This window comes from Geotrypetes seraphini, chromosome 7, assembly GCF_902459505.1.
Source record: "Geotrypetes seraphini chromosome 7, aGeoSer1.1, whole genome shotgun sequence".
Lineage (NCBI taxonomy): Eukaryota > Metazoa > Chordata > Amphibia > Gymnophiona > Dermophiidae > Geotrypetes > Geotrypetes seraphini.
The window spans coordinates 192421432-192445139 of NC_047090.1; the positions used below are offsets into that span (position 1 = coordinate 192421432).

Here is a 23708-nt window from a genome sequence, read left to right on the forward strand (position 1 = left end):
TCGGTTCCCTTTCTTCCTGGTATTTTAACCCATATTGATTCCAGTTGGCCATTAGTTGTTGGTGCGTCCACTCCGATCGATCGAATTGTATCAGTTACGTAAAGTGCTATTCCTCCTCCTTTCTGATGTGTCCTGTCTCCTCGGTAGAGCTTGTACTCTGTAGTGCTGTGTCCCATTTGTTGTCCTCATTCCACCATGTTTCTGTGATTGCTATGATGTCTAGATTCTCATCTTTGGCCCCGATTTCTAGTTCCCCCATTTTGTTTGTCAGGCTTCTTGCATTAGCGTACATACAATTTAAGTCTCGATAGTTTTGTTTTCTTGCTGGTTTCCCTTTCGATTCATTATTCTTTCCGTCCCCTTCTTGTTCTGCATGCTTTTGCTTATTGTCTCCCTTATCTTCCTCCTGGGTGGTGTGGTATGTTTCTTCTTTACGTTCATTTTCTTCCTCTTGCCCCTTATTGACTTCCCCATGTAGTAGATTACTCCTATCCCTTTCCTGATTTGTCTGGCTCCGCCGGTATTTTGTTGCCTGTTGGACGTTGTTGGTGTCTTCCCTGCACTTTCCCCACTCAGTATCCTTTCGAGATACTGTCTTCCGAATCAACACCTGGTTGACTGTCGGCTTTCCCCTTCTTCTCAGTTTAAAGCTTGCTCTATTCCTCTCTTGACATTGTTGGCTAGCATTCTAGTTCCCGCCGTGCTCAGATGCAGTCCATCTCTCCTGTAGAGCTTGTTCTTGCCCCAGAACGTTGTCCAGTTCCTCACGAAAAGAAAACCCTCTTCTTTACACCATCTCCTCAGCCATGCATTGATTGATTGTAGTTCCGTCTGCCTCTTCACATCAGCCCTTGGTACTGGTAGGATCTCCGAGAACGCTATCCTCTGTGTCCTCATCCTCAGCTTCCTTCCCAAGATCATGTACTGTTCGGTGAGTGCCTTCCTGCTGTAGTCTCTCCTGGCGACATCATTTGTCCCGACATGGACTATCACTATAGACGAAGAACAAACTCCCTGTCACTTTCCAAAGCTAGAGTTACAAGCGTGGTAGTTCTATTAGTAACTACTTCTAAAGAGTTTTCCAAAAATGAAGATAAGTTCATGTCCGTCTATTTATCTAGAGGTAGTTCCGCTGGAGTAGATTCCCACTGAGGACTCCTAATATTGAGGCAGTAAGCTCTCACAATTGGAGGTAAATTTTCCGACGGTATGACTAAAGTCTCATGGAAATATTTCCTAACCATCTCCACAGGTGAGATGATAGCACATTTGGGGAAATTCAAAAATCTTAAATTATTCTCTCTCAGCTGGTTTTTAAAGTTTTCCATTTTACATGAAATAAATGATCTTTCTTTAACCATTTCTACTTCTACAGCTTTCATTTCCTTTAATTTAACTTCTTGCTTCTTCACGTTTTCATTTAATGCAGATAGTAGTACCCCCTGTTGCTCCACGTTAGAAAAGACAGTCCCATAAAGCACAGTTACTTACCGTAACAGGTGTTATCCAGGGACAGCAGGCAGATATTCTCACATGTGGGTGACGTCATCTACGGAGCCCCGACGCGGACAGCTTTTCAAGCAAACTTGACTGAAGTTTCAAGCTTGCTATGCTGCACCACGCATGTGCATGCCTTCTCCCTCCACTAGAGGGCGCATCCCCACCTCGTGGTCCTCAGTTCCATAGCCAGCAAAGAAGCCATCCCCGGGGAGGAGGGCGGGTTGTGAGAATATCTGCCTGCTGTCCCTGGATAACACCTGTTACGGTAAGTAACTGTGCTTTATCCCAGGACAAGCAGGCAGCATATTCTCACATGTGGGTGACCTCCAAGCCAACCAAAAAAGGGCAGGTGGGAGGATGGCAATTTAGGAAAACAGGTTACGCAAAACCGACTGGCCAAACCGGCCGTCGCTCCTGGACAAAGTATCCAGACAGTAGTGGGAGGTGAAAGTATGAACCGAAGACCAAGTGGCAGCCTTACAGATGTCCTCAACAGGTGTAGACCGGAGGAAAGCAACAGAAGCTGCCATAGCCCGGACCTTATGCCCCGTGACTCGACGATGGAGCGTGAGACCAGCCAGAGCGTAGCAAAAAGAAATACAAACAGCCAACCAGTTGGACAAGGTGCACTTGGAAACAGGACGTCCCAACCGATTAGGGTCGAAGGACAAAAACAATTGAGGAACCCTCCAATGAGACTGAGTGCGCTGAAGATAAAAAGCCAACGCCCTCTTACAGTCAAGCGTGTGAAGCGCCACCTCGCCAGGATGAGAGTGGTGCTTCGGAAAAAACACCGGAAGAACAATGGACTGATTGAGGTGGAAATCAGACACAACCTTAGGCAAAAATTTAGGATGGGTGCGGAGAACCACCTTGTCATGATGGAACACAGTAAAAGGTGGGTCCGCAACTAAAGCTTGCAGCTCACTAATCCGCCGAGCGGAAGTGAGCGCTAGTAGAAAGATCACCTTCCAAGTGAGGAACTTGAGATGAGATTTGTCCATAGGCTCAAACGGAGGCTTCATCAGTTGAGCCAGAACCACGTTAAGATCCCAAACCACAGGAGGAGGCTTTAGAGGAGGATGAACGTTCAAAAGACCCCTCATGAAACGAGTAACCAGAGGATGAAGGGAGAGAGACCTACCCTCGAGATGCCGATGGAAAGCAGCAATAGCACTGAGATGCACCCGAATGGAAGTCGTCTTCATACCAGACTGGGATAAATGAAGCAAATATTCCAGGACCGAGGCCACCGGAACCAAGCTCGGATCCAGATGATGCGAGGAACACCAGGATGAAAATCTGGTCCACTTCTGGGAATAGCAAAGCCGAGTCGAGACCTTGCGCGAAGCTTCCAAAACCTCCCTGACAGGCTGAGAAATAGGAACCGAAGTCAGGGGGAAAGGAACCAAGCCATCAGATGTAAGGACTGAAGATTGGGATGCAACAGCGAACCCCGACTCTGAGACAGCAGAGAGGGAAAAACAGGCAGTAGCAGAGGCTCCCTGACACTGAGTTGAAGAAGCAGGGAGAAACAGGGTTGACGAGGCCAACGAGGCGCAATGAGAATCATAGTGGCTCTGGTGGATTTGAGATGCACCAACGTTCTCAAGATCAGAGGGAAAGGAGGAAACGCATAAAGGAACCTCCCTCCCCAGTCCAGAAGAAAGGCATCGGCCTCGAGACGATCCGGGGAGTACATCCGAGAACAATAGAGAGGGAGCTTGTGAGTCTCCGGAGAGGCAAACAGATCCACCTGAGGAGTCCCCCAACGATCGAAGATCTCGTGCAGGACTCAGGAGTTGAGCGACCATTCGTGCGGCTGTAGGAGGCGACTGAGTTTGTCCACCAGACAGTTCCGCTCTCCCTGAATATAAACCACCCGAAGGAAGATGTTCTGAGAGACCGCCCACTCCCAGAGGCGAAGGGACTCCTGGCACAGAGACCAAGAGCCCATCCCTCCTTGCTTGTTCACATAGTACATTGCCACCTGGTTGTCCGTCCGCACTAGGACTACCTGATCGTGCAGCTGGTGGCAGAAAGCCCGAGCAGCCAGAAAAATGGCACGAAGCTCCAAGACATTGATGTGACAAAGACGGTCCTCCGCCGACCACAGTCCTTGAGTCCGCAGACCTTCGAGATGAGCCCCCCAAGCGTACTCCGAAGAGTCCGTGGTCAGGACCTTGTGATGCGGAGGGGCGAGAAAGAGCAAACCCCTGGAAAGATTGGAAGAGTTGGTCCACCAATGGAGCGAGCGTCTCAAAGAGGGAGTCACTGTCACCGGGGAGGAGACCGGGTCCCGGTCCTGACGCCATTGTGAGGCCAACGTCCACTGAGGAAGCCTCAAGTGCAAGCGGGCAAACGGCGTGACATGAACTGTAGATGCCATGTGGCCCAGCAGAATCATCAGTCGCTGCGCCGATACTGAGGGCAGCAGCGAGACCTAGCGACTGAGGCGAAGAAGGGCCTCCAACCGCGAGGGAGGGAGGAACGAACGGAGGCAAACCGTGTCCAGCACGGCCCCGGTGAACTGAAGGGATTGCGCAGGGCACAATTGAGACTTGGGAAAGTTCACTTCGAACCTCAGACGCTGAAGGAAGATGATAGTCTATCGGGTCGCTAAGATAACCTCCTCCCTGGACGGAGCTTTGATCAGCCAATCGTCCAGGTAGGGAAAGACCTGCAGACCCTGGGATCGCAGGGCCGCCGCGACTACCACCATACACTTCGTGAAGACTCAAGGGGACGAAGCCAAGCCAAAGGGGAGGACCCGGTATTGAAGGTGCAACTCCCCCACCTGGAACCGTAGAAACTTGCGGAAGGCGTGATGCACCGGAACATGGGTATAAACTTCCTTCAGGTCCAGGAAGCACATCCAGTCCCCTTCGTCTAGCAGCGGGTACAGGACCGGTAGAGATAGCATACGGAACTTCTCCCGGACAAGGAACTTGTTGAGCCTCTTGAGGTCCAAAATGGGGCGCAAGTCCCCGGTCTTTTTCGGGACCAGAAAATAACGGGAGTAAAAACCCCTCCCCCGCTGGTCGGGGGGCACCCGCTCCACAGCCCGAAGACCCAACAAGGCCCTGGCCTCCGAAAGGAGAAGGGGGAGTTGTGCCCGGTTGGAAGGACACGCGCCGGGCGGACTGTCCGGCGGGATTTCTCTGAAGTTGAGGGAGTAACCCAATGAGACGACTCGGAGAACCCAAGCATCGGAGGTGATGAGAGTCCAGGCGGGGTGAAATGCCCTCAACCGACCCCCGATGGGTAACGGGGTCGACGACAGCGCGGAGGGGGCCCACCCCCATCCGCTCAGGGCGTCAAAAAGACGGTGCAGGCTTAGACGCCTCTTGCGCCTGAGGCTTCTGCTGCTGAGCCCTGGCCTGCTGAGGGGGTCGCCTGGGCGGGGGCCTGGAGAAAGCCGGCGTGGTCTTCTGAGGATAGCGCCGAGGTGGAGGACGGTAAGGTTTCGGAGCAGACGACTTCGCCTTGGGGCGCACAAGGGAGATGAAGGAGCGCTCATGCTCGGAGAGGCATTTAGTAGCCGCCTCCAGGGACTCATCGAAGAGCTCCGAGCCCACACAGGGCAAATTTGCCAGGCGCTCCTGTAGATTGGGGTCCATATCTACAATACGCAACCATGCCAGGCGGCGCATCGCCACCACAAACGCGGAGACCCTAGAGGTCAATTCAAAGGCGTCGTAGGTGGCATGGAAAAGGAAAAGGCGCAGCTGGGACAAAGAATCCACAAGCTTGCCAAAGTCCCCCTTATGGGATTCGGGCATGACCCCATGATAACGGGGCATGGACTTGACCAAATGCCGAAGGTACGAGGTGAATGTAAACGCATAGTTAAGTACCCTATTCGCCATCATGGAATTCTGGTAGAGGCGGCGCCCGAACTTATCCAGGGTGCGCCCCTCACGCCCCGGCGGAACCGCCGCGGACACCCGAGAAGGCTGGGATTTCTTAAGAGAAGACTCCACAAGCAAAGACTGGTAGGACAACTGAGCCTTCTCAAAACCCTTACAAGGGACCGTGCGGTATTTGGATTCCATCTTTGAAGGGACAGCCGTCACCGCGTAGGGGGAATCCAAATTCCGCAAGAAGGTCTGCTGCAGAACCTTGTTCAAGGGCAGGCGTGGAGACTCCCGCGGAGGGGAGGGCAAATCCTGCTCCTCCAAAAATTCTTTGGAGTACTGGGACCCCGCCAAAAGGTCCAGGTCCAAAGCCTTCCCCATATCCACCACAAACCTCGAAAACGAGGATGGCCGCGAGGGAGGGGAAGGAGAGCGAGAGCCCCGCACCGCCGAGAATGACGGGGAAGCCTCGCGTATCTGGGCTCACGACCCGTGCCAGGCTCCGACCCCCAGGAAGCCGCCCCGAGGGACCGCACCGGGGTCGGAGACCTCCGAAGCCCCGAGGAGCCCCTCGGGGAAGTCCCCGGGGTATGGGGCACCGAGACCTTCCGCCACCGTGGGGAGGAATCCCTCGACCCCTTCCCCGCAGGGGAACGGAACAGCCTCGGATTCGTCAGGCTGAGCTCCGACACCCTCAGAGCCTCGACCTCCCGGGCTGGCGAGGAGCGACCCCGCCTCCGAGGCGACCCACGAGGGCGCAGCGAGGACCCGCAGGAGGTCCCCGAGGAATCGGAGGAAGAAATCCTACGAACCCGGCACACCTTGTCCCGAGGTCGAACGCTCCGCTCAGGTTGGTCAGTAGCCGAGACCGAGGCTAAGGCCGGGGCCGAGGCAGGAGTAACCACCGGGGCTGAGGCCGGGGCCGGTTGTAAGTGGGCCAGGGCGCAGGACAGCTCCGAGGAGATAAGCACTCGGAGCATGTCCTGGAACACAGGAACGGCCATCATGGACGGCATGTCCGGTGCCGGCGGGTGCTCCTTAGAGGGCGACCTCGGCAGTGAGTATTCCCGAGGAGCACCCGACTTCGACGTCCGGGGCGGGGCCGAGGACGACCCACCCGCCCCCGTCGAGGAACACGAGGACGGCTTCTTCGAGGACCCTGGTGCAGAGGAAAGAAGCGGGGACTTACCCGGGGCCGACTTTGGTGCCGAGGACGAAGGCTTCGAGGAGGAAGACATCCGCGGCGAGGTCGAGGGTACCGAGGCCAAGGTCAAGGCCGGGGCCGAGGCCGACGTCGAGGCCTTCCCCGCCGCGGGTTCCACGATGAAGAGCTCCGCCATGCGGGCATGCCGGCGGCGGAGCGCTCTAGGCTGGAAGGTGGAACACTTAGTGCAAGAGTCCGTCGTGTGATCCGCACCCAGGCAGACAAGGCACCACCGGTGGGGATTGGTGATGGAAAGCAACCAATCGCACCGGGTGCACTTCTTAAAGGTCGGGACATGAACAGCAAACAAGGCCGCAAATGAGCGAGGTCCCGCGGCCGCGGCAACTGGGAGCCCCCGACGCCTGGAAGGAAATTTTTTTTTTTTTTTTTTTTTCGACGGAAATCAACTACACGACGAAGGGAAAAATAATAAAACACACAGCGACAAAGTAAAAGAACTCAGCCGCGGTGGCAGAAGGCAACTAGCATGGAGCAAAAAACACAACAGGGCTTCTGGCTCCGCGGAAGAAACAGAACTGAGGACCACAAGGTGGGGATGCGCCCTCTAGTGGAGGGAGAAGGCATGCATGGTGCAGCATAGCAAGCTTGAAACTTCAATCAAGTTTGCTTGAAAAGCTGTCCGCGTCGGGGCTCCGTAGATGACGTCACCCACATGTGAGAATATGCTGCCTGCTTGTCCTGGGATAATCAGTTTTGCTAGTAGAAAGAGTCAATTTTAGGTTGGAATCCACGACAGATAAGGCTTGCCAGAGCGCTTCTAAATCAATTTTCTCTGGCTTTTTCAACTCCCCAAAGTTAATAACATTCTCACCTGAAGCAGGTCTCAATTCTTCCTTCATTGTGCTGGGAGAACGCTGACAAAAATTACCTGCACCTTCCTCCAAAGAGCCCAGGAAAGGTGTCCCTTCTCAAGCTGAAGTCCAATCTTCCCTCTTGGGGTAACAGGACACCAGCGGCTCCCTGCACTAAATCACTTCTGGGTTGGGGAGGAACCAGTCGCTGCTCCGTGCTGAACGACGCCTAGCTCACTCCCACGTTGAGGTCTCCTGACGAATCTGGGTTAACCCCCGAGGTAGGTCTAGGATCTTCACCCAAATGGGCAAAAGCGCTCATAACTGTCTGCTGTGTCATCCGCTGGGGGGTTCCAGTCGCAGGAGGGTTAGGACGAGCAGTCCCTTTCCTCTTTTCCAAATTACACAGGAAAGAGTCACACCACATCCTGAAACTCAGCAAAGATCAACGCTGTCCGCTCAGGCGTTCATTCTCGACGCCATCTTGATCTCTCACCTCTTGAGGATATTAATTTAAATGCTATGTTGAGCCCATCTGAGGTGCATGTGACAGGCATCAGGGAGAGAGATGTGCCAGCAGAGCACATGATTGTGGGAGATGTACCATGTGTTTAATTATGGATGAAACAAAAGAAATTGTACATCCTGTCACTAAGAAGAGGTACTTTCTCTACTGGGCTGATTTATTTGATCTGGTGTATCTGCCCATTGATATATGTGGGCCAAACTTCGAGATCTTTACAGGTCCGTTTGTTAGAGCATCACTCCTGTTTGACAACTCACAGGATGAATGAACCTTTCGTAGCTCATTGTCTGCAGTATAAACATGATTTTGCTTCTCTTAAATGTATAGTGCTTGAGCAATGTTATAAATGAGAGTGAAGCGGGAATTGTTAGCGGTATCTGATACAGCGTGGACTGAGGTGGATTTAAGAACTGGATTCTGTTCAACCAAAGATCTTAACCTTAGGGTAGAAAGGTCAGCATTTTTTTAAAACAGTGTGTTAAAAAACATGGAAAGTGATTACCTGAGATCATTACAGAGGTTGATAAGAAGTGATAAAGTAAAGAAAGGAATATAATTGTGTCTGATTGTCAGATTATAATTTAAATTACCTTGTAATTATGTGATTTATCGGATGATGTCATAGTCCCAATAATGTGGACTTGGAATTGAATTTATTTTCTTTGATGTAATAATTATCTTGTTTACATTAGTGTGTTTTCCTATTTTTATTTGTTGTAACAAATGAATAAATTTATAAATAAAAATTAAAAAAACATGGAAAGTGATAGTTTTGAATGTAGAGGTTAAGTGGTTTTGTTTGGGGCACATAGTTATGTTAGAAGGCAGTGACAGGATAAGTGGTAGAAAATGATCTAGTAGGTGATTGGTGCAAAATCGCTGAAGGAGATATACAGTTACAGTTATTTTATTTGATATACTGCCAATATTAACAAAAAAAGTCAAATCAAAGCGATTAACAATAGATAAAAATCAAAGGGAAATAATTTAAAAACAATACAATGGATTTGTAAATAAAAAACCTAAAACTGGACTTAGGATATTTGGAGCATTGAGATTAAACAGCAAATTTCTGCATCTCAATGGCCACAAATTTGGTCTTGGAGGATGAGATGTACAGTGGCCGCATCTATGAGACAAACTTGGTTTTTCCTTTTACAAAGAGCATTTTGGACCCCAGTTAGAATACAGAATTTAAATAGCTCTAAGTCTAATAGATGCTGGCATTGTAATCTTGAGATTGGGACACTAGATCATTTGTTATACTATTGTCCCTTTATTTTGACCTTTTGGAAATCAATCTGGACCCAAATAAATTGTTTATTGGAGAATCTCATGGCTTTATCGTATGATACGATCCTATTTGGTATGTCAATGAGAACAAAGAGCCAAATTTCATCAAACAATAATAAACTTTTAGTGATTATGACAGGAGTCGCCCTACAACATATCACAAATAACTGGAAAAATTGGAGCAGACTTAATTACAGTTTTTGGTGGAACTCATGTCACATCTATAAGATGGAGAGAACAATAGCTGTACGAAAAGGGAATTATAAAAAATTTAAAGACATATGGGGGCCATTGACAAATTATTGTAATGAATAGATACCATTCTTCCATTATAAGTACAATACAAGTGAAGGTGGGTGGGGGGGAATTCTGAATTTTATTAAATGTTTGGATCCGTAGAAAGAATATTTTATAGGTTATATTTGTTTGCATATGTTATGGTAGGGGTGGGAAGGAAGGGATTAAATTTTATGTATTAATGTTAAATATGATAGAAATTCAAGTGATGTATTTAATTTCAATTGTCAATTATTGCTACATTTGTTATAAGATATAAAAATGAATAAAAAATTGGGCTTGATAAAAAACAAAGTTATAAATGGTTGCAACTGAAGCAGGCTATTCAGGCAGGGTTCCCTGAATGGAAGTCTTTAAATACTCAATTTAGTTTAGAATTCTTATGCTTTCAGGCAGACTTTCTGGGTCACCAGGCCGCACAGTGGTACAAAATATTATCTGGCTATTTAAATAAAAAACCAAGGACTGTACTTAGAGATATTTGGAGCATTGAGATTAAGCATCAAGTTAATGCATCTCAATGGCCACGTATTTGGTCTTGGAGGATAAGATGTACATTGTCTGCGTCTATGAGGCAAACATGGTTTTTCCTGTTGCATAGAGCACTCTGGACCCCTGTTCGTTTACAAAAATTGGATTGCTCTAAGTCTGATAGATGTTGGCATTGTCATCTTGAGGCTAGAACTCTAGATCATCTATTATTTTATTGTCCTTTTATTAATAATTTTTGGAAATTGATCTGGGGTCAAATAAATTGTCTGTTGGAGAATCATGTGGCCCTGTCATACGATACAATTTTGTTTGGTATGTCCATGAGGGCCAAGTGTCAAATATCCTCAAATAATAATAAACTTTTAATGATTTTAACAGGAGTTGCCATCCAACAAATAACATACAATTGGAAAGACTATAGGGGGTTAAGCTATTGTTTTTGGTGGAATTCGGTGTGTCATGTGTATGAAATGGAGAGAACATTGGCGGTTAGAAAAGGATATTTTAATAAATTTAAAGAAGTGTGGGGACCATTAATAAATTACTATAGTAAATAATTGTATTTATTCCCAATGAGTATATATATTTGGTGGGTGGGAGGGTGGGATTAATAATTTTTATGATAAATAACAAGAGGGATATGATTATATAAAATTGTGTTAGATAAATACAAATATATTTGAAGAGGGGGGGATGGTGGGTAATTCTTATTGTGAGTTGATTGTAGAAATTCAAGTGAAATTGTATTTTATGTTTTGACTTATTGTACACTTGTTTGGATAATTCAAAAAATGAATAAAGAAGTATAAAAAAAAATGAATAAAGATTTTAAAAAAATACAACAGGGAAATGTATACTGTACAATTAACAATATTAGACACAACATGCAAATCAAGGGCAGGAAAGGTTTACAATATTAAGAGGTAAGAACAAATAAGGTAAAAACAGGAGGATGGGGCAAAAAAAATGCGAGAAGAAGAAAGCAAAGGAAGAACTAAACTGAAGTGTTAAGAACTAAGGTCAAATGACAGTTTGAAATTAGGCTTTCAAATGTGATTTAAATGATTTAAGAGATTTTTCTGTGCGCAGATATAGCGGAAGGGAGTTCCAGAGCTTTGGGCCATTACAGAGAAACTAGAATCTCTGTACGTGTCTAGAAAAAGCTGCCTAATTGATAGGATGGTCAGTAAGGATTGATTGGAGGAACGCAGCTCCCTTCTAGGAGAGTATGGAATCTGATGAGAAAATAAAAATAGAGGAGAACAAGAATCCAGAATCTGAAAAGTAAGGAGGTTATATCCTGAAGGAGATGGAAAGCACGTGCTCAGTTTTGAGAAGCGGAGTAATATGGTCAAAATTTGAGCGACTGTAGAGAAGCCGAAGTGCAATGTTTTGTACTAGCTGGAGTCGACACAGTTGGTACTGCGAAAGTCCAACTAGTAATGAATTGCAATAATCCAAGCGAGAAATGACCAGTGAGTGTAGGAGGATTTGCAAAGAATTCCAATTTAACAGTGATCGAACCAAGCGGAGCTGACGAAGCCGTAGAAAAGAAGATGAAACTACATTTGAAATATGAGAGTGGAACGACAAAAAGAAGTCCAATGTGACTCCAAGGATTTTAATTGAAGTTGAGTAAGGCAAAGGATTGCCCTTCAAATTAAAGGTATGACCTGAAAGGTTCTGTGTGCGCTTAATTGGAGAAAAGATCATGGTAGAAGTTTTTTGAGAGTTGATCTTCAGCCTATTCAAGGTAAGCCAGTTAAAAACCTTGTCTAGTTTTGTGGATATGGAAGAATAATCATTGAGATCAATAGAATTGAAAGGATGCAGTAACTGTATATCGTCAGCATAGATGAAAAAGGTAAAGCCAAGTGCCTGTAGTAGTAGTGTTAGTGGAGCAAGAAAGATGTTAAAGAGAATAGGCCCAAGAACAGAACCCTGCGGGGTACACCAGATGAGAGTGGGTGGGAACTGGAAACAGTACCAGAATAAGAAACTGAATTAAGTCCGATCTGTCAATTAAGAACTAAACCATGAGAATGCAGTACCAGTGATGTTGATGTCAAACGCCGCTGACATATCCAAGGAAAAAAGTAGGACATCGCAATTATATCTAAGACAGAACGCACATAATTAGTTAATCTAAAGGGTAGGAGTGAAGGGCCACTACTCGGACTGGAGGAGGGTCACGAGTGGTGTTCCGCAGGGGTCGGTACTCGGACCGCTGCTGTTCAATGTATTTATAAATGATCTAGAAACAGGTACAAAGTGCAAAGTAATAAAATTCACAGACGACACCAAACTATTTAGTGGACTTAGGACTAAAGAGGGCTGCAAAGATTTACAAAGGGACCTGAACAAACTAGGAGAGTGGGCGATGAGATGGCAGATGAAGTTTAATGTAGAGAAATGTAAAGTCTTGCATGTAGGAAACAGAAACCCAAAGTACAGCTATACGATGGGAGGGCTGTTAATGTGTGAGAGTACCCAAGAAAAGGACTTGGGGGTAATAGTGGACAAGACAATGAAGCCGCCGGCACAGTACGCAGTGGCCTCTAAGAAGGCGAATAGAATGCTAGGTATTATCAAGAAAGGTATTACAACCAGAACGAAAGAAGTTATCCTGCCATTGTATAGGGCGATGGTGCGCCCACATCTGGAGTACTGCGTCCAGTATTGGTCGCCATACCTTAAGAAGGATATGGCGATACTCGAGAGGGTTCAGAAAAGAGCGATGTAATTGATAAAAGGTATGGAAAACCTTTCAAATGCTGAAAGATTAGAGAAACTGGGGCTCTTTTCCCTGGAGAAGCGGAGACTTAGAAGGGACATGATAGAGACTTACAAGATCATGAAGGGCATGGAGAAAGCGGAGAGGGACAGATTCTTCAAACTTTCAAAAACTACAAGAACGAGAGGGCATTCAGAAAAATTAAGAGGGGACAGATTCAGAACCAATGCTAGGAAGTTCTTCTTCACCCAAAGGGGTGGACACCTGGAATGCGCTTCCAGAGGGTTTGATAGGACAGAGTATGGTTTTGGGGTTCAAGAAGGGATTAGATAATTTCCTGAACGAAAAGGATTACTATACAAGTCCTGGACCTGATGGGCCACCACGTGAGTGGACTGCTAGGCGTGATGGACCTCTGGTCTGACCCAGCAGAGGCACTGCTTATGTTCTTAGTTGATCTGTGATTGGTGCAAAATCGTCTAAGAAGGAGCTATTTGGCTTGTGATTGGTGGAAAATCGCTGAAGGAGGTATGAGGCCTGTGACTGGTGCAAAGTCACCAAAACAGAAGGCATATAATTATAGGGTGAAATAAACTTGCAGAGTTGGTAAGCAAGTCCTCAGACATGCTGAATGAGTTTTTTTGAAAAATGCTGCAAAACTATTAATCAGATAGCTATTGATGTAGAACCTGGAAAAGTGTAGGTTGTTTTCTGATAACACAATGAATGAGGGGTTGCCTTGAAATGGGCACCAATTAGTGGATTTAACAACTGTAGAAGTGGAGCTTAAGAACGCCAAGCTTTGGGAAGCTTTTAAACCACAGTCTTTGTTGTGCTGTGAAGAATAATAAAAATGGATAGTAAGAAAACATGATGGATTTGAATAAAGCAGCCTCTGGTGAAACGGGGATTCCCTGTTGGGTTTTGGGGTACTGGCAGCATTGACTTCAAGCAGTGAATGTGGTTTCTTTGAATGGAAAGTTGAGTACCTTTTTCAGTGTCAATGCTTTCAATCTATAGAATGTTAATTGGACTTTTTGAGCTTTCTCCCCAATGACAGCCATATACATTTTTGTGTTTATTATGAGTAGAGTATTTTTAGAATCATGAAGTCTAACTAAGGTCTTTTTCTCCACTTCTTTTTCTTACTTTTTTTCTTTTCCTGTTCTGTTTCATTGGAATTTGCAGGAGTGTATGAAACAGTGGGAGTATTTTTTTGAATGGTGCTGAACTATTGGGTAGAGCAGGGGTGTCAAACTCATTCACATAAGGGGCCGAAATCTAAAACACAGGCTGTCGTGGGCCAAATTTTTTATTAAGATACTTAGTCTTAGTAGAAGTCTAGGTCCTTCCTCACCCTCCGACACCAGTGGCTTGGTCAGGCACTTATGTGGAGCGTCCTGCCCTAACCTAGCTTTTATACTGGGACTGGGCCCTTCTGCCTGCGAATAGATACTGAGGCAGCGTGGTGAGGAGCTTGGAGCACCGTAGGGAATGGGGCAATGCATTCAAGCCCTTGGAGTGCCATTGGGACTGGGACTGCACAGTCAGGCACTTAGAGGTGTGGGCCACATAAAATGGCCAGGCGGGCCACATTCAGCCCCCAGGCCTTGTGTTTGACATGGGTGGGGTAGAAGCTCAAAGTTCAACATTTTTCAATATAGGTACTGAGTATGAAATTTATTGTTTGATTATATGGTTTCAACTATACCAATACTGACTGGAAAAATGTAACATCAGGGCATGCTAGGGAAATAAAATGCTTTTATGAAATCAAGGACTGTATTATGGAGCAGTTGGTTCAGGCATTGACAGAGGCAAAGCAATTCTAGACTTAGTGGAGCATATGAATTGGTGCGGGAGGTAATGGTGCTGGGGCCACTTGAAAACAGTGATCATAACATGATCAGATTAGATATAATCCCTGGAATAAGTTCACATAGGAAATCCAATGCAAAAGCATTTAACTTGAATAAAGGATTTTAGATAATGCTGGGGAGGAGCGCCCAAGAAAAAGATCTGGTTGTCATTGTAGACAATACGATGAAACCTTCCGCCCAATGTGTGGCAGCGGCCAGAAAAGCAAACAAGATGCTAGGAGTTCTTTAAAAAGGGATGGTTAACAAGACTAAGAATGTTATAATGCCTCTGTATCGCTCAATAGTGCGATCTCACCTGGAGTATTGCATTCAATTCTGGTCTCCTTATCTCAAGAATGATATAGCGGTAATAGAAAAGGTTCAAAGAAGAGCAACCAAGATGATAAAGGGGAAGGAACTCCTTTTGTATTAGGAAAGACTGCAGAGGTTAGGGCTCTTCAACTTGGAAAAGAGACAGCTGAGGGGGAGATATGATTTAAGTCTACAAAATCCTGAGTAGAATGGGTACAAGTGGATCAATTTTTCACTCCATCAAAAAAATACAAAGATTTTAGGGAAAATTTGATTCTGGAACCAGAGTATACATTATACTTACAGAGTTAACCACATAAACTCCACGGCCTCTAGAAGAGGCTACAGGTTTCACTATCCAGGGACCCCGGTCCTTCAAATGAGCATCTATTCAAAAACAAAGAAATGAGAACAAGTCTTATCAATAATGAGAAAATCAATATATATAGATATAAACTATCTTTCCCTTCTTTTAAGGGTATTAAATCTGTAGGATAGCTTAATCAATCTTTTGCCTTCAAGCTGGTAGAGATGTGGAATGGACTTCCTGACTCTATTAGACTGATAGGCCAGCTACAACAATTTTGTAAAGCCCTGAAAACTCTGTTGTTTACACAACATTTAAATGACTTAACTATAGTATCAAAGAATTGACGATAATACAGCTTTTTTTCTTTTATGCTCTCTTATCTACTCCAGTCTTAATTATATGTGAATCGAGTCAAGCTCCGTTGGGAGATGACCCGGTATATAAACTGAAGACTAGATTAGATTAGAATAGAAAATGTTCTGTGTCCTACACAACAAAACACAGAAGCAAATTGGAACACACTGTAGTATTTTTTTTTTTATATAATTCTTTATTCATTTTTAAACTTTCAGCAAGTGCATAATATAAGTAATACATAGATTTACTAACATCACTTGATAAATCTATCAAGATCATAACAAAGGTATATATATCTAAACCCTTCTTCCCTCCTCTCTTTCCATACAATTATTTAATTGAATCAATCTTTGTCATATTTCTTTTTTACATTTTTATTTTTATTTTTTTTCATTTATATAAACCCTCCCCTTTCCCTTCCAATCATAAATAATGTTAAGAAAATGGTGTTTATTCATTACAAAACAATGTCAATGGCCCCCATATTTCATTAAACCTTTTATAATTTCCATTTTGTATTGCTATTGAACGTTCCATTCTATATATGTGACATAGTGAATTCCACCAGAAATTAAAATTAAGTCTTGTGTGATCTTTCCAATTTGTAGTAATATGTTGCATGGCAACTCCTGTCATAATCAATAAAAGTTTGTTATTACTTGCCGATATCTGACTCTTTTTCCTCATAGATATGCCAAATATCACAGTATCATAAGTTAATGCTACAGGATTATCTAATAAAGAATTTATTTGATCCCAGATCGAATTCCAAAAGGCTAATATATAGGGACAGAAAAATAAAAGATGATCCAAAGTCCCTACTTCAAGCTTACAATGCCAGCATCTATTAGACATTGAACTATTTAATTTTTGTAATCTAACAGGGGTCCAAAATGCTCTATGCAAAAGAAAAAACCAAGTTTGTCTCATAGATGCTGACAGTGTACATCTTATTCTCCAAGACCAAATTTGTGGCCATTGAGATGCCAAAATTTGATGATTAATCTCAATGCTCCAAATATCCCTAAGACCATTTTTAGGTTTTTTATTAACCTATTCACTAATAATTTTATACCACTGTGCGGCCTGGTGACCCAGACACACTGTAGTATTGAGACAGATCATAACCATGAATGTATGTATGTAAACCTCCTAGGTTTCAGGCAATTAACAAATATTTTAATTAAATAAATGGACATGCGACATCTCTTCTGCATGACACAAAATGAGCATACTATTCCTACCACGCCATGGATATGGACTATACCACACTCAAAGCTTCTGGTCTGAGGGATATATTGGCGACCATGACTTGGGAAGGGAGCCCAAAGATTATCATCACACCCTTGCTAGCAGAAAACTGATGACTGGGGGAGAGGGAAAAAATCAGTCCCCTCCCACTTGTCTAGCCCTAGCTGGTCTCCAGATCCCAGCATCTTACCCTGCAATCTAGACAGCCCAAGCATCCCTCCATCCTCTTCTGCCTCATAAACAGTAGTTGGCTTTCCCTGCAAGGCAGCAGCAGGTTTCCCTGGCTTCTCCAACATGAGACTCCCAACTCAGCCATGTAAAAGGGGCTTCTAATGCTGGCTGCCCTGGTGACATCATCTTTTTTTCCCCAATTCTTTATTCATTTTTCATCTTACTTCAATATAACATCAATTGAATCATACACATCACTTGAAATTCTTTCAATTGTCATCTTAAATATATAAATTATCTCCCTCCCCACCCACCCTTTTCACAAATATTGCAATCAAAAAATATCATACATGTGTTATATTCATAGAATTAATTAAACCTATATTATAACTACATACCACCCCCTTTCCCATAATTATAATTATACTTTCAGTGTAAGTTATCAATGTAAGTTTCAGTGTAAGTTACAATAAGTTATCAATGGCCCCCAAATCTTTTTAAAATTATTATAATTCCCTTTTTGTATAGAAATTATTCTTTCCATTTTGTATATATGGCACAACGAATTCCACCAGAAGGTGTAATTAAGCCTGGTGTAATTTTTCCAGTTTCTGGTGATATGTTGAATGGCGATTCCTGTCATTATTAATAAAAGTTTATTGTTACTTGATGAAATTTGACTTTTTGTTCTCACAGACGTCCCAAATAGAATTGTATCATACGATAGAGCTACATAATTTTCTAATAAACAATTAATTTGAGACCAAATTAATTTCCAAAAGGCCATGATACAGGGACAAAAGTATAACAAATGATCTAGAGTCCCTGCTTCCAGATTACAATGCCAGCATCTATTAGACTTAGAGCTATCCAACTTTTGTAATCTAACTGGGGTCCAAAATGCTCTATGTAACAAAAAGAAACAAGTTTGTCTATTAGATGCAGACACTGTACATCTCATTCTCCAAGACCAAATTCGTGGCCATTGAGATAAAGAAATTTGATGCTCCAAATGTCTCTAAGAGCAATCTTTGTTTTTTTATTCATAAAACCAGATATCAATTTATACCACTGTGCGGCCTGGTGTCCCAAGAAATCCGCATGAAAGCATAAGAATTCCAGACTCTACTGATTGCTAAGATTTTTCCATTCAGGGAATCCCTCCTGAATAGCCTGCTTCATTGAAAACCCAAGTGCCAAGGTATACGAACATTGAATGATGTCATTTCAGAAGGATCAATGCTTAGTTTTTCACAATTGCAAAATAAATTTGGATTAAATAAAACACATTATTTTAAATGGATGCAATTGAAGCAGGCCATTCAGGCAGGGTTCCCTGACTGGAAAGATCTTAATACTCAATATAGTCTGCAGGTTTTATGTTTCCAGGCGGATTTTTTGGGTCACCAATCCGCAAAATGGTATAAATTGTTATATGGATTTTTAAATAAAAAAAAGAAAACTGGACTTAGGGATATTTGGAGTATTGAGATTGGACAGACAATTTCTGCTTCTCAATGGCCACGATTTTGGTCCTGGAGATTAAGGTCTACAAGGTCAGCATCTATGAATCAAACATGGATGTTCTTGTTACATAGAGTGTTATGGACCCCTACGCGCCTGCAAAAGATAGATAGTACTAGATCCAATAGATGCTGGCATTGTAGAATAGAAATAGGGACGCTAGATCATTTAATTTTTTTCTGTCCCTGTGTAAATGCCTTTTGGAATTTAATTTGGCCCCAAATTAATAAGTTATTAGAAAATCATGTAGGACTCTCATATGACACCATACTATTTGGCACTGCAATGAGAACTCAGAGTCCGATCTCAGCAAATAATAATAAGCTGCTATTAATATTGACAGGAGTCGCCATGCAACAAATAACTCAAAACTGGAAGGACTATACCAAATTAAATTATACATTCTGGTGGAACTATGTCTGTCATATATACAAAATGGAAAAAATAATAGCATTACAACAAGGGAATCTTCATAATTTTAAGAAAATATGGCAACCATTGACTAATTATTCTACTGATCAGATTTCTTAGCACATTTGTAATAGATATATAGGATTGGGGAGGGACTTATATAATTTTTGGATTTATTATATATGATATGATATATTGATTGTAATTACAAGTGTTATGAAATAATTAATTATATTATATGCGAATTAATTGATGTAAGAATAGAAAATTAATAAATAAATTAACACAATAATGATTATATTAGAATGGGGAAGGGAGGGGAATGTATATTATATTATATATGGATTTAAGTATTGGAAAAAATGGGAGGGATATATTTTATGTGATAAATGAATTATTTGTAATCACAATTTTTCATGTATTATTTGAAGTTTTTATGTACAATTAAAATTATTGTAAGAATGAAAAATTTATAAATAAAATATTAAAAAAAAAAAAAAAAAGAAAACCCAAGTGCCCATCTTTGATGACAAGCTCATCTCAAAGTATCATTGAAAGTGGACATTTTGGACCTCCACTGATGACACTGAAGGGCAGCACCACACATGTAATCCATAATGGGCCAGAAAAGAAGGAAACATTAAAAGTCCCTGTGGGCCACCACAGACACACACCAGCCTCCCTCCTGGACACAGATTTTGGACATATGACAACACTTTCTATGTCAAACTAATAAACAGCCTCTACGACACCCTAACCGGCAGATTAACCATCTCCACTAACTATATCCCCCCCTCCCTGGCATCTTGTTTGTCTGTCTTGTCTGTTTAGATTCTAAGCTCTTTCGAGCAGGGTCTGTTTCCTTCGTGACTCTGTACAGAACTACATACATCTGGTAGTGCTCTAGAAATAATTAGTAGTGATAGTATACAGTCTCCAAACCACTTACTATTGAGTTCCTGGTATTCTATTGGCAAGATGAAGGTTTGGGGAAGGAGATGGAAGTTTTTGAAGCCATGTGCCTGCTGCATGCGATTGATGTTCTTATACAGTCGGTCCTTTCGGGTCAGTTCATAGGATCTGGATCCCAGGGACAAAAAAGTACAAGAGAAAGTCTGACCGGGCTTCAAATGATATAAAACATTGAAGTTAAAATTATTTTGAATGCAATAAAAGTCTATAGTCTGCTGTTGAGACTGACATGGGACAGTAGCATGGAATGCTGCTACTCTGAGTTTTTGTCAGGTACTTATGTCTTGGATTGGCCTCCGTGAAGACGGGATACTGGGCTAGATGGACCATTGGTCTGACCCAGTAAGGTTATTCTTATGACTGAAATGCAATGGTTGACAGCATAGATGTTTTTTGCCCAAATGAAATTTTCATTAAGGGGGGCCTCTGCTTGTATTAGTTACTCTGATTTTATTATGTATGCTCTTCTTATTATATTGTATGCTGAGTACCTAATTGTGTAAACCGCTATGAACTGCTGGTTAGGTGGTATATAAAAATAAATTATTATTTATTATTATTTATTGCACTCACAAAATGATTTGTTGTTGAAAATAGCAATTCTCAGGCAGTGCAATTAGATATTGTGGGAGCTGGGTCCATAGCCGTGAAACAAACTACCATTAGAGCTAAGATGGAAGTGAAAGGAGAAATTTTCTCTCTTTTATTCCCTCTAGACCGGCACAGAACAGATGGGTTTACGCTTCTCTGTCAGCAGGTGGAGACTTTTGGGTGCAGTACAAATGGGCTGTGCAGTTTATTTATTTATTTTGATTTCTATCCCGTTCTCCCGGGAGCTCAGAACGGATTACAACAAAGAACATACACATAGAAACATGATGGCAGATAAAGGTCAAATGGCCCATCCACAGTAGCCATTATCTCTTCCTCTCTCTAAGAGATCCCCCGTGCCTATCTTAATGACAGGACTGGTTACAAAACATGGTGTATATAAGAGGGAACGATATAAAGGGAGTCTGAATGCTAGTGTCTATTCAGCTGAAGAGGAAGGTCTTCACCGCTCTCCGGAATGCCATTAGTGAGGTCAGGGCTCTTGTCTGTCTTTGTAGACAGTCCCATCTACAATCAGTCTGATGAATAGCCAAGCAGAAATTACCTAGGCTGAAGACATGCAAACATACCAATTCCACACTCACATCAAAGAAATTGTCCAGATCAGACCACGGAGGCCGGAAAGGAAGTGGCACCTCGACCAGGGTGGAGCCTGTGGAAATCACACAAATGCCCTCAAGTAGCACCACCCCACACCAGTGGCCTAGCTCAATCTTCAGGCAAATGAGGCACTTTAGAATCAGTGAAGATCTGGACCAACTTGTCCAAATCCTTTCCAAACAAGACCGACCCCCCGAAAGGGGAATTTCATCAGCTCAGCCTTGGATGCCCTATCCGCCAACCATGCCCGAAGCCACAGGGTATGGCAAGCAGCCACAGACTGGGCCGAAGTCCACAAGAGAGCATACCTGGCATCAGAAACATGGGCCGAAGTCCACAAGGGAACATACCTGGCATCAAAAACATAAGAAGCACCCAACTCAAACTGTGCTAATCTAGAGTTATTAGATGAATGTCTTTTAGCAACAAATCCTGTTTGGTGCATATCAATAATATAAGGGAGAGCCTTGGCTAAGCGCAAAGCCAATATCTTAGCCAAAAGTTTACCATCTACATTTATTAAAGAGATAGGCCTGTAGTTTGAAACCAAAGTAGGATCTCTATTTGGCTTAGGCAAAACAATAGTTAATGATTCAGCCATAGTACCTGTAATACAATCCTTAGTAAGTTGTGACTGATATAAATTTAACAAATGAGGTAAAAGAAGAATTTGGAATGTTTTATAAAATTCTACTGTAAAACCATCACCACCTGAAGCGGATCCAACTCTAAGAGATTTCAAAGCTGTTTCTAATTCTTTTAGAGATATCGGCATTTCTAAACTTCTTTTTATATAAACCGGAACCCTAGGTCCAATAATTAAATTTAAAAATTCTAATCCATCCTTTTCCCTGTCCACATAAGAACATAACAACATAAGCAGTGCCTCCACCGGGTCAGACAATAGGTCCATCCTGCCCAGCAGTCCGCTCCCGCGGCGGCCCAAACAGGTCACGACCTGTCTGAATCACCAGAAGGGGCCCCTTGCCACCTTGGTTTCTCATTAAAGTCCTATCTTCCCATCAAAGTCCTAACCCTCCGGTCTTGCACATGCACGACCTGGTTGGGTTTCTATACTTATTACCTGGTTAGCTTTCTATACTTGTGTTACATCCCAGCACCTCTCTCAGTATCCCACGATCCCTTTATCCCTCAGGAATCCGTCCAATCCCTGTTTGAATCCCTGCACCGTACTCTGCCTGATCACTTCCTCCGGTAGCGCATTCCAAGTGTCCACGACCCTTTGGGTGAAGAAAAACTTCCTTGCATTTGTTTTGAACCTATCTCCCTTCAGTTTCTCCGAATGCCCCCTCGTACCTGTTGTCCCCCTCAGTCTGAAGAATCTGTCCCTATCCACCCTCTCTATGCCCCTCATGATCTTGAAGGTCTCTATCATATCTCCCCTGAGCCTCCTTTTTTCCAGAGAGAAGAGCCCCAGCCTATCCAACCTCTCGGCGTATGGGCAGTGTTCCAGCCCTCTTACCAGTTTTGTTGCTCTCCTTTGGACTCTCTCAAGTACCGCCATGTCTTTCTTGAGGTGCGGCGACCAATACTGAACGCAGTATTCCAGATGTGGACGCACCATCGCTCGATACAATGGCATGATGACTTCCCGCGTCCTGGTTGTTATGCCCCTCTTTATGATGCCCAGCATCCTGTTGGCTTTTTTCGAGGCTGCTGCGCACTGTGCAGATGGTTTCAGTGATGCATCCACCAGCACACCCAAGTCTCTTTCAAGTCTGCTGTCTCCCAACAATGCCCCCCCCCACAATTTGTAGTTGAACAACGGGTTCTTTTTCCCTATATGCATGACCTTGCATTTTTCCACGTTAAAGCGCATTTGCCATTTGTTTGCCCAGTCTTCCAGCTTGTCCAGGTCCCTTTGCAGGTCCTCACACTCCTCCCTGGACCTAACTCTGCCGCACAGTTTGGTATCATCTGCAAATTTTATAACCTCGTACTTTGCCTCCTTTTCCAGGTCATTGATAAATATGTTGAAGAGTAACGGCCCCAGCACCGATCCCTGTGGCACACCGCTCGTGATTCCCCGCCAGTCAGAATATTGGCCCTCTGCAGTCTACCCGACAACCAGTGCTTGATCCATCTGTGCACATCCCCTCCCACCTCGTGGTTCCACAGCTTCCTAAGCAGCCTTTCATGTGGCACCTTGTCGAAAGCCTTTTGAAAAGGCTGTATGCCCATTCTATTTCTAACTGCCATTTAGAATTTAACTGAAGCAGCTTAGGCAGTAATGTCTCTAGAAATTGTACTGCATCTCCACCTTCCAAATTCTCAGCTAAACCCTGAAGTCTTATATTTTTCCTCTTTTCTCTATTCTCCATATCAATAAGTTGATTTTTCAGTAACTCCACAGCCTGTCTCTCAGTTTCACATTTTTTTGTTATAGTTTCCACCTGCTCAACTCTATCTTCAATCAGCAGCATTCTCTGATCCACTATCTACATCTGTTGTTTTAGGCTGACAACTTCCTCCTTTACCTCCATGATTTTATTGGTATTATCCTGTATCATCAGCTGTATTTTAAACAACTCCGCCATAATATCTGCCTTTCCTAGCACATCCTCTTCATCACTCGGGATCAGCACCTTTGTTG

The 23708-nt window shown here is 43.6% G+C and overlaps 1 protein-coding gene across 4 annotated transcripts in view; it reads right to left on the minus strand.

Annotated features, from left to right (window-relative positions):
- The window catches only part of TTLL5 (tubulin tyrosine ligase like 5), a 602590-nt gene that overhangs the window by 501836 nt on the left and 77046 nt on the right, over nucleotides 1-23708 (minus strand). For all 4 annotated transcript variants that reach the window (XM_033951293.1, XM_033951292.1, XM_033951290.1 and 1 more), the window contains 2 exons: nucleotides 19860-19990; nucleotides 15191-15273 (listed from right to left, as the gene is read on the minus strand). In XM_033951293.1, the coding sequence (XP_033807184.1) occupies nucleotides 15191-15273; nucleotides 19860-19990 (214 nt within the window). The remainder of the gene's footprint in view (nucleotides 1-15190; nucleotides 15274-19859; nucleotides 19991-23708) is intronic.